The sequence below is a fragment of the Lipotes vexillifer genome, unplaced genomic scaffold (genome assembly GCF_000442215.2).
Source record: "Lipotes vexillifer unplaced genomic scaffold, Lipotes_vexillifer_v1.1 scaffold1639, whole genome shotgun sequence".
Taxonomy (NCBI): domain Eukaryota; kingdom Metazoa; phylum Chordata; class Mammalia; order Artiodactyla; family Lipotidae; genus Lipotes; species Lipotes vexillifer.
The window spans coordinates 401,631-412,747 of NW_006782296.1; the positions used below are offsets into that span (position 1 = coordinate 401,631).

The 11,117-nt window shown below is 49.6% G+C and overlaps 1 protein-coding gene across 4 annotated transcripts in view; it reads right to left on the reverse strand.

Moving 5' to 3' along the window:
- The window catches only part of MPP2 (MAGUK p55 scaffold protein 2), a 24,718-nt gene that overhangs the window by 7,028 nt on the left and 6,573 nt on the right, over positions 1–11,117 (reverse strand). For 3 of the 4 annotated variants that reach the window (XM_007455088.1, XM_007455087.1, XM_007455086.1), the window contains one exon: positions 9,455–9,573. The exons of the other annotated variant lie outside the window; for it this stretch is intronic. In XM_007455088.1, coding sequence (XP_007455150.1) covers positions 9,455–9,571 — 117 coding nt within the window. In that variant the 5' untranslated portion in view covers positions 9,572–9,573. The remainder of the gene's footprint in view (positions 1–9,454; positions 9,574–11,117) is intronic. 4 annotated transcript variants of the gene reach the window in all.

Sequence of the window (11,117 nt, forward strand, 5' to 3'; positions counted from 1 at the left end):
TATTAATCAGGGCTTCCCTGGTGGCGCAGTGGTTGAGAGTCCGCCTGCCGATGTGGGGGACGCGGGTTGGTGCCCCGGTCCGGGAGGATCCCACATGCCGCGGAGCGGCTGGGCCCGTGAGCCATGGCCACTGAGCCTGGGCGTCCGGAGCCTGTGCTCCACAACGGGAGAGGCCACAGCAGTGAGAGGCCCGCGTACCGCAAAAAAATAAAAGTACTTTGCCTCCAAGTACTTCGGCATGAATCTCCTAAGAACAAACAGGAGATGTGCTATATAAACTACAGGGCCATTATCACGTGCAAGAAATTCAGCACTGACACACTGACATAATATTATCTAGTAGACAGTCCATGTCCATGTTCACTATTGTCTCAAAAATATTCTTTATAGATTTATTTTTCTGATCTACAATCTAACCAAGATCACATGTTAAATTTGGTTGTCACATCTTTTTATTCTCCTTTAATCTAGAACAGACTCCAATAACTCTTAGTCTTTCAGGGCTTTTTTTTTTTTTTTTTTTTTTCAGGTCAAGCAGTAAATACACATGTGGTTTTGTTAGATATTGACAAACTCCCCTCCATGGGGCTTGTGCCACTTTGCCATCCCACCAGGATGAGATGAGAAACTTTCCTGAAGCCTTGCCACCAGAGTGTGTGATCAAACCTTTGAACGTCTGCCAATCACATGGATGAGAAACCATCTCTCTCAGTGGGGTTTGATTTGCATTTTGCTTATTATGAGTGAAACTGAGCAGCTCTTCATATGTTTAAAGGCCATCTGTATATCTTTTTCTGTGAACTGTCTGTTCATGTCTTCTGCCAATTTTTCCATCAGATCTTGTTTCTTTCTTTTTCTCACTTTTTTAAACATTCTCTATATTAGGAAAATAAGCCCTTTATCTGTAATACGTCTTGCAAATATTTACCCCCAGTTTGTCATTTGTCGTTTGACTCAGCTTATGTTTTTCTGTCAATGCAAAAAATATATATTTAATGTAGTTAAATTTATTAACATTTTATGCATCTGAATTTTGAGGCACAGTTTTTTAAAAAGACATTCCTTACACACAGATCCATGTTTCCTTCTAGAATGTGCATGGTTTGTTTTCTCAATCTCTGATGTTCTTGGAAGTTTATTTTCATGTACAGTATGAGGTATGGACCTACTTTGATATCTTTCCAAATGACTATCCAGGTATCCCAATACCATTTAATAAAAATCCATAAGAAAATTATTCCTTAATTTTCTATGTGTGATAATGATAGTGTGATTTTTTTTTTTAAGAATCTTTATCTTTGGGCTTCCCTGGTGGCGCAGTGGTTGAGAGTCCGCCTGCCGATGCACGGGACACGGGTTCGTGCCCCGGTCCGGGAAGATCCCACATGCCATGGAGCCGCTGGGCCCATGAGCCATGGCCGCTGAGCCTGCGCGTCCGGAGCCTGTGCTCCGCAACGGGAGAGGCCACAACAGTGAGAGGCCCGCGTACCGCAAAAAAAAAAAAAAAAAAAAGAATCTTTATCTTTTATCTATACAAATTGAAATACAGATAAAATTATGTCTGAGATTTCCTTCAAAATAATTCAGGAGAGAGAGGAGGAGGAGGTGGAGGTATGCATAAAACAAGATTGTTCATGAGTTGTTAAATGTTGAAGTGGGATAATGGATGATGGGGGTTCAAGAAACATTTTTGAAAATTTCCATAATAGAAAGTTGTTCAAGCCCATGAGATGGGGAGATTTTAATAACATCTCATAAGGATACTCTGAGGATTTGGTGAGATGGACACAGTGCCTGGCACACAGCAGGTGCTCAATAAAGGCTCGCTCCTTTCCTGTCTTCTCTTCCCCAAACGGGCCAGGGAAACAGCATCTCACACAGGGACGCATATTGGCCCCACTGTCGATAAATCACCCTCTGCTGGGGGAGCAGCATTTCAGCCTGACTCCTACAGTCTGGCTGGGCAGAGGGTTCCCTGCTGGGGAAACAGACAATTGAAGGGGCAAAGGAGTAGTACTCGGAGCCCCGTTATGCCTTGATGATCCTCAGAAGCCAGAGGGCAGAGACATGCCACAGAAGGTTCCACCAAACCCTATGTGATCTTCACTCATTAAGCTCAGCACAGCCCACAGAGCTTGACTCCGTGTGTGTAGACAATGCTGAGAGCCCAAGGCCCCAGGAAATGTTTCAAGAATAAACAAAGGCACTCAGGCTTGCAACCATCTCACCATGGTGACCCTGGCCAGGCTCCTTCAGGTTAACGGGAGCTAGCTCTGGCCCAGGTTACGTGAGAAGCATAGAGGTTGCCCATTTTAGCTTTAGCATCTTCTGCTCCATGGATGAGGAGGACAAGTTTCCCCAGAAGCCCTCACCTAACCAAGCAGGAAACCAGTGTGTCTCCCACGCCTTTTACCTCCCACCTTTGACTTAATGACCCCTCCCCCTAGGCCGACCCATTCCTCCGCCTGTGGCCACCCCCCGGATGTCTTACCCACAGATGGAAGATCACAGCTCTCCAACCTCAACCTTCATGGGCCAGAGAAAACTTTAAACATTTAATCATTCAAATACAAAAGAAACACTACCAGCCGGCTGACCCAAACAGCTGATTGACCAATACTGAGAACACCCAACATGTGTCACGATTTGCAACATCCTTTCCTGGGACTTTGGGAACTCAGAATTGGATTAATCATATCCTTAGCTCATGACGTATTCTCATCATTGGTTTGTGCACGGCTTCCTTTTAGTTGGTTGGTATTAAATTAGGTACTTTTGTAATAATACAACAAGGATCTAAGTACCCACTACTTAAACCATAAAGGAGGATCTTGACCATATCCTACATCTAATCACATGCCCCACGCACCCATCCACCCACCTCTCCCGCTCAGAAACCACCATCTTGATTCCCTGTGTTCATCATGCCCTGGCTTCTCATTTTACATAGTTTTATTGTATCTATATGTATTTAGTATATTCCTAAGATAAATACTGTTTTTAGTTATTTTAACCTTTAAAAAAAGGGAATTGTGCTATATATGATTCCTGGAGGCCTGATTTTTTTTTTTCACTTAGTATTAAGTGAAAAATTGTTCCACTTACTATTTTTTTGCAAAGATTTACTCTTATTTTTCATATTAGGTGAACACATATTCACTTATTATTAATTTTCATTTAATGTTATTTTGCTAAGATTCATTCTTTTTTCCCATATCACATTAGTTCATTGTTTTTTTTTTTTTTTTGACTGTGCCACACAGTATGTGGGATCTTAGTTCCCTGACCAGGGATTGAACCTGCTCCCCCTGCAGTGGAAGCGTGCAGTCTTAACCACTGGACCGCCAGGGAAGTCCTAGTTCATTCATTTTAATGGCTGTATTACAGTCCATCGTGTGACTATGCCATATCTGATTCATCTCCTCTCTCCCTGAAAGGCATCTGGGTCATTTCAGGTTTTTGCCATTCCAAACAGTACTGCTATGAACATTCCAGTCTATGTCTCATGACATGTGAGTTTCTCCCAGGAGCAGAATTGCTGGGCCAGGGGGTATATACATGTTTGATGGTAAAATAACACACTTGACAGACATTCCACTTAAATGTCACAATGACCCTGTGAGATTAATAGTATCAAGGCCATTTTCCCAATAAAGTATCTGAGGCTCTAATGGGTAAAATGAATTCCTTTTCATAGCTCATGGGTGTACAGCAGGGACTCCTGTCAAAGTTTCCTGAGTGTCCCCACAGCTGTGATGTCACTATCTGGGCGGCTGTTTTTAGAAAGCGTGCTCTTGTACAGCACACACTACAGTATTAGAGGCACAAGGCCCCACAGCCAGGAGAGTGGTTTTGAATTTCTGTGGTAACCATTTGCTTAATTCGGCTCTGAAAAATCACCCTCAGCACAGCAGGGGCTTAAGCTCCTTATAGACCAGAAACTTGGGCCAGGTTCACACTTGGCTAATGGTAGAGCCGGCCCTTAAACCCAGATCTTTCAGCTCCCGATCCAGAGCCAGATGTAAACTACAGATGCAGAAATGCCACACAGCCTTTGAAAATCTTTTTCCCTCTGCCTTCCCACTCCAACCTCTCTGATCAGGAGACAGAATTCTCATTTGAAGCCCAGGCTCATAATTAAGTAGTTCAAAATCTGAAAGTCCAGAGTGTGGTAAGCCAGAAAGTAAAGGGACTCTTCAACCTGGATTTGGCCGTGTGACCTGCTTTGGACAATGGGACAATAGCAAATGTGATGCAAAACAGAGGCTTGGAAAGTGCCTGGGATTGGGGGCTGGTCTTCCACTGCTGCTGAGACCACCATGTGAAGCAGCCTGGGCCACCCTCCTAGAGGATGAGACCACACCATCCTAAACATTGCAGTCTTCCCAGCTGAGACACCAGACATGTGACTGAGGCTATCCTAGACTACCCCATCCCAACTGAGCAAGCTCAGACCAGAAAAACCACCCAACCAATCCACAAAATCATGAGACATAAATCAAAGTTGTTTTAAGCCACTGTGCTGTGGGATGGTTTGTTACACAGCGAAAGCTAACTGATGCGCTGGGCTCCCCACCACTGTAGCCTCTGTTTGTCATGTCCCCTGGTCAGAGTCTCCATCTTAGTGACCCTCCTGGCCCCTCATTCTTGTAAGGCCCTGCCTTGCTTTGCCAGCTCTCTCACCTCCCCCTTGCCACAGGACTGGAGTCTTCCCTATGAACTCTAGTCCAGTGGCCAAGACTGCATTATAACAACTCTTTATGGTTTAAAAATGCTTCCACATCCATGACCTCCCCCTATCCCGACCACAACTCTGAGAGGTAAGCATCGTTATCCCCATTTCTCAGAAGAAATGACTGAAGCTCAGAGAGGTTCTCAGACCTAGTAAAGTCACACAGCTAGCCAGCGAATCTTCTGATTCCAAACCCTGTGCTTTTTCTTCTTCATCTCATGTGGATTAGTTCACAGGCCTCCCAGCTGGCAGATGTCCCCACTGCTAACAGTTTACCTAAATTTCTGAATGTCATCTGCCTCTGATTTCTCACCATGGCCTTGTCCGTTGTTGGAACACCTGTTACTGGGTCCATGTCAGAGCTCCCAGATGTCACCCACCTGCCAGGGCTGCCACTTGCTGTCTGTAGCCAACCCTCTGGATTTGTGATCTGCCTGCCAAATTTGACTTCCTTCAGAACCTGTAACTCTCTGGGTTTGTCCCCTCAAGGACCTGCTCCTCCCTGGTCCCAGATCTACCCAGTGTAGCCCCTCCCACATCATCTGCCACATCCCTGGAGAGGAGGGTCATCAGGGTAAAGGGAAGGAGGTGAATAGCTACCACATGGGGTTCCAACTGGACTCCGCTCCTGTGGGTTTCTGGGCCACCAAGCTTTTGCAGCTGGACCTTTGATCAAAATACTTTGTCTAATAGGTTTGAAAATTGATCTGTGTATACATAATCATTAAAATAGGTGAGAAAGAGTAAGAAGTAGGTCCTGTTGTCCAAAGCAAGTCACGCAGTCAAGCCCAGACTGGAGAGGAAAAACTCTCCCTTTGGATGACAGGACTGGTAAAGTTGCATTGTAAAGGGTCACAACGTATAAAGGGATCGGAAAGATTTTTACTGAGCTCGGATGGGCCTTTATGGAGATTCACTTTCTGTTTGTTTCACAGCTAGATGGAAAGAAGTCACTGGGTTCCCTTAGCCCCTGAGCCTCTTACGGGGGTCTCAGCATTGAAGACATGTCCACACTACCTTCTGTTGTGTTAATGCACAACTGGAACCATTCTAGGAATTTCTTGGGAGGAAATTCTGGCCGGCTTACCCCAAGAACACTTCTGGAGAAGGGAGTTTACTTACGGTCTGACACAGCACATTGGTAATTTCTCAGTCAGGCAGGGGTCCCAGGACTGGGACATTGCAGGGCTCAGTGAGAAAATGACAGACTCGGGCTCCCTCAGGAGAAGAATAAACTTTCTGACAGTTCATTGCCATAGCCCTAGCTCTGTGCCTGGGACTTGGTGAGCACGCCACAGATATTTGTTGAATAGAGGACGGATGACAACGACTAAGTGAAGGACAGAGCCATCCAGCCAGCAATCCCATCTTTGGAGAGCTGTCAAATGGGTTCCATGAGGCCATCAGAGAGGAATGCTATGGGGGTGGGGGTGGGAGGGTCACACTTTGGAGGGTGCTGGCTACAGGATCTTCTAACTCAGAGGTTCTGCATCCCGAGAGCCCCTCCTTATTTCACTGGCTGTCCCGCTATAGAAGCAATAGCTAGAGTGACTCAGAGATGATGTGGTTTAATAAATTCAAGTGTGAAGCCAGCTTTGGAAGGTTACAGATGTTGAGGTTCAAATGTGCATACTCAGCAACTCCACTGCCAAGTGTCCACCCTAGAGAAACTCTCACCCATGTGCAGAAGCAGATGGATATGAGGATGTTCACGGCAGCTCTGTGCTTTACAGAGGCAAGTCAGCGACAGTGTGCCTGTCTCTCAGTAGGGGAACCAGTAAATGAATACACTGGGCTCTATTCACCTATTGGAATACCACACAACAGTTCAAATGAATCTATATCCCTACGCATGTCAATAACTATATTACTTATATGAACTAGAAATCTCAAAAACCATAGCTGCTTACGCTATCATTCCATTATGCAGAGCTTAAAACCACATATAACAGGGGCACGTTGTTTACATCTAAATACATGTGTAGGCAAGACAGGCACACATTCAAGGGAACAGCATCATCGACTCAAGCCAGGGGTCACCTGTGGGCAGGGGAAGCAGTGGAAATGAGGAAAAGGGGAGAGGCATTCACTGGATCACGCTTTTATTTCTTAAAAAGAAAGAGCAGGAACTAAAGCGAACATGGCCGGCATTCACATCCTGGAGGTGGGTACTCAGAGGTCTGTTATGTGCTTTTTCTACACACTCTCTTATATTCACTCATTCAGTAAATATTCAGTGAGCACCTACTATGTGCCAGGCACTGTTCCAGGCTCTGGGGATACAGTAGCAAATCACGCAGACATCCCTGTCCTCAAGGAGCTCGTAATCTCTCTGTATGAAACATGCATAATTCCTTGTTTTGATTTTTAACACATGAATCCAATCCTTGACCACCGAATGAGAAGCAACTTGCCTTTCTCCAGTCCCCTACAATCTGCTCAGTTTTCTCTTCCCCAGAACCTCCCACTAGCGACCCTCTCACACCTCTCATCTTCCATCGTTAATGACTGCCCTTGGTCTTCAGCCATTCCACAGATGATAACATACCAGGCTGTGTCCCCGGGACACAGCGTCCCCTGTAGCAAGGGGGCCTGGTCCCCTTCCACGCCCCATGTCAGGGCCGACCACAGCTGTCCTTTGACAGAGTCCCCACCCTCACCCGGTGGAAGACCCATCACCTGATTGTACCGCCCTCCCCCTCCCCGCCATCACTGTCATTGCCAACTTCCTGGTTACGCTCACCACCATTCACTGGAGACCCTGGGACTGCCTCCAGTCTCCCCCCGCCACAACACCTGTGTAGACACCCCATCCCATGAGCCCTCCATTCCTAGATGTCTCTTTTTTAAAAAAATATTTATTTGGCCGCTCCGGGTCTTAGTTGCGGCATGCAGGATCTAGTTCCCTGACCAGGGATCGAACCCAGGCCCCCTGCATTGGGAGCACAGAGTCTTAGCCACTGGACCACCAGGGAAGTCCCAATTCCTAGACTTGTTTAACATCGATGACCTTTCCGCCCACTGCAGCCACATCCTAGATTGTCATGTCACCCCCAGAACTGTCCTCCTTGGAAATCTTTCACTTCCCAACCCTCTCTCTGAACTCGGCCTTCATTTCTTCCAGCTATACACTCTATCCCCAAATCCGGAGAGCCCCCAGGACTTCACCTCCGTTTTCTCCCTGCCCCTCTGTCTGCTCCTGGCCACTCTCCCCTCCCCTCCCAACCTCGGCCCCAGAGGTGATGCTCTGGACCATTCTCACCTCTCCCTTCATCTCAGCCTCCCACAGCCCCCATCCAGCACAAGCCCTGGACCAAAGCCACCCTCTGTGTCTCTGGCCTGAGTCACCCCCACCCTGGGATTGACAGTCTGGAGCCCTGTCGATCCCGCTCCCCGGCTTTGGTGGGTTCCCTCTCTCCCCTTCAGTTATTAATTAGTTGAACCTTCACTTCCAAATCCCCTCCCTCTGCCCCGCTCCACTCAACCCCTGACCCCTGATGGCCAGCAGAAGACTGCCTGCCTCCCCTGAGAAATCTGAGCCATTAGCATGATTCCCTGCGACTCCCAGCCTTGGGAGTCCTCCTCATCTTCCGCAGCGAAGGATCGCCCCCTTCCCAGTCTATCCTTGCTTCTTATCTCACGTGAAGGCAGCACCAGCCTTACACTTTCCCTGTGCAGAATCCCAGGTGCATGGCTACCCGCACCCCTCACCTTCCACACCCAAATATCAAGTACTGCCAATTTACTTCCTAAATATTTCTTTCATCCTCCCCTCCCTCAAGCCCTGTTACCACAGGTCTAGTTCAGGGCCATCCCCGACGCTGGTCTCTCCAACTCCAGCCATGACCCTCCAACCATCCTCCCTGTGGCTGCCAGAGCGATGCTAGTAAAACACCTGTTGCCGTCATCACACCCATGCTTAAAACCCACAAAAGGCTCCAAGTTGCTCACAGGACAACACAGGACAAGCCCAAGCCCCAGGCATAGCCCCCAGGGCCCTTCACTAGCTGCCAACAGCTGCCAACATCTCCACAGCTCACACTCCCTGTCTCACACCTAAAGCTCCAGCCTCACGCTGACACTTGCAGCTCCTGTACACTTCTGGCTCTTTCTCACCTCTGTTTCTGCTCAAGCAACATTCCATGGCATGGAATGCCCTGCCCCTCCTCCTCATACTTCAAGACTCAGCACAAATGGCCCTTCCTCCAGGAAGTCTTCCCTTCCCACCCTGGGCTGGGTCAGGCATCTGTCCCTTACACTCCCCAAACACCTAGCGCATCTGCCTCTATCACTGCTGTTACCAAAGTGTTTTATAACTTTCTGCTTTAGTGAGTCTCTCCCCCACCTGATATGTGGCAGGTGATCTTAGATAGATGTCCCGCACAAAATGCCCAAAGGCAGAAAGCTAAGCAGGATGAACTCTGGAGATTCCAAAGCACAGGCATATGCTCACCCCTAACCATACCCTCTACAAGTTGGCACTCACCAAACACCCATCCATGTGGGCACATCTACACACTCACCAGTCAGGCGTGAGGGCAGCCTCCCTACCTGCAGTGTCTCAGATTCATCACCTGGGCATGGATGTCCATGCATACCCCCCTCTGGGGGGTCTCGGGTGCCACGTGCCCCATTCCCAGCACCCCCGTGGCTAACATCCCCCCACACACTACGCCTCCCCAGGCACAGTGCCCTTGTGCCAGCCTCCCTGGAGCACTCTACCTTGGCCAAGGATCTCACTATAGGACTTTCCATAATGCCTCGAAGGAAGATCAGGTCCAGTTCGGCTGCCCCTGTGGCATTGGGGAGGGATCCCAGGTTGTCCAGGACTTGCTGCATGGCTGGAGGGAAGGAGCAGGCAGTGAGACACACAAGTGCCGGCTGAGCACAGGGCACCCAAACACACCATAGAAACCCTGCCCTTCTTACCCCACATCCCACAGAAGACAGCCCCTCCCCGGCAGCACATACTTCCCTGCCTGGCACTCCCGGTACTCCGTGAATGCCTGGGGCAGGGGCCCTAAGAAGGGAGGGGCAATTTCCTTGGCCTGTTCTCTAGGCCCTAGGTAATGTTAGCCTGGGCAGGTGGAAGGCTCTAGGCACCAGGAAGTGGACTCTGAGGTGGGGGGAGGGGAGAAAAGAAAGCAGGTGTCAGGTTCCAGGTTCTGCCCTAAACCAGAGAACCACATCATTCAACCTCTGGATGGGCTGAAGCCACAGGACTCAGCCACCTGCATGTGGCGGGCTCAGGGATGAGAAACGGTGCTTGGAGCACGTCCCTGAGTGCAAGTCAAGCAGGCAGCCATGCAGGAGGTCAGGGCCTACCCAGTATCCAGTACCAGCTGCGCCACTAATTCAGTGATTTTGCACTAGTCACTGTCCCTCACAGGCCTCAGTCTTTCCTTCCTGTAAAATGGGTGGATTAAACTGGTTGGTATCTACAGGCCCTTCAGCTCTGAAAGACAAGGACCCAGAAGTTAATACAGGTCATAGGAAGCCAAGGCTGAGGCCCAGAACACTGGTAGGAGCTGGGGAAACAGGCACCCTGGGGCTTGGGATGGTTGTGGACACCCAAGGGCAGAGGGCAGACCAAGTCATCCCAGGGATCAGCAAACCCTCAGCCTGGGATGGGACATAAGCAAGGGCATGAGAACACCTGAAGCTGGGCCACTGCTGAGGTCTGAGGTGGGGGCTGTCTTCCCTCACCAGCAGAGGTGGGAGCTCCTGGCTGTAGCAGGTTCTGGGGGAAGGAAGGGAGAAGCAGAGTGTGCCCAGTTGGGGGCAGAGATGGGCAGAGGGTATCATTACTCTGTCACCCTGCTACCCACGCCTACACCTGCATAACAGCACCCAAACCCGGCAGGAGGAGGGGTGGTGGGTACAGTCCCTGGCAACTCTCACTGCTCTCGGCAGTGCCCCCCTCCTCCAGGACGGAATGGGGGTGGGGCACAGGAGGCTTTGAGACTGGTGCTAGCAGCTACTGTCCAGGGACTCTTGGCCTCCCAACCTCTTCCCCCTCATCCTTCCCACCTTCTCCAGAAAAGACACCCACGCCTGCCCTCCAGACCCCTTCTGCTCAGGCCTGGGCTTGGCATTGGTCAGACACCTGCAAGGCCCTTAGTGGGCTCAGAAAGAGGCCAGGGCAGGGACCCTTCCCGCTCTGCCAGGATATCCTGGGACCCTCCCTCTCCAGTCATCCTCACACACAGATTCCCCAGCCTGCCAGCCATCGGGAGGACTGAGCCAGGGTAGTTGGTGCCCTCAGCCCAGGCCAGCGCTCCCGGAGGGCCGCGCCCCCAGACCGTTAGGCTCCCAGAGAGCCCGCTCCTAGGGACTCTCTCCAGATGCCCCAAAGCCCGCAGGACCAGCCCCCAGCCTCGCCACC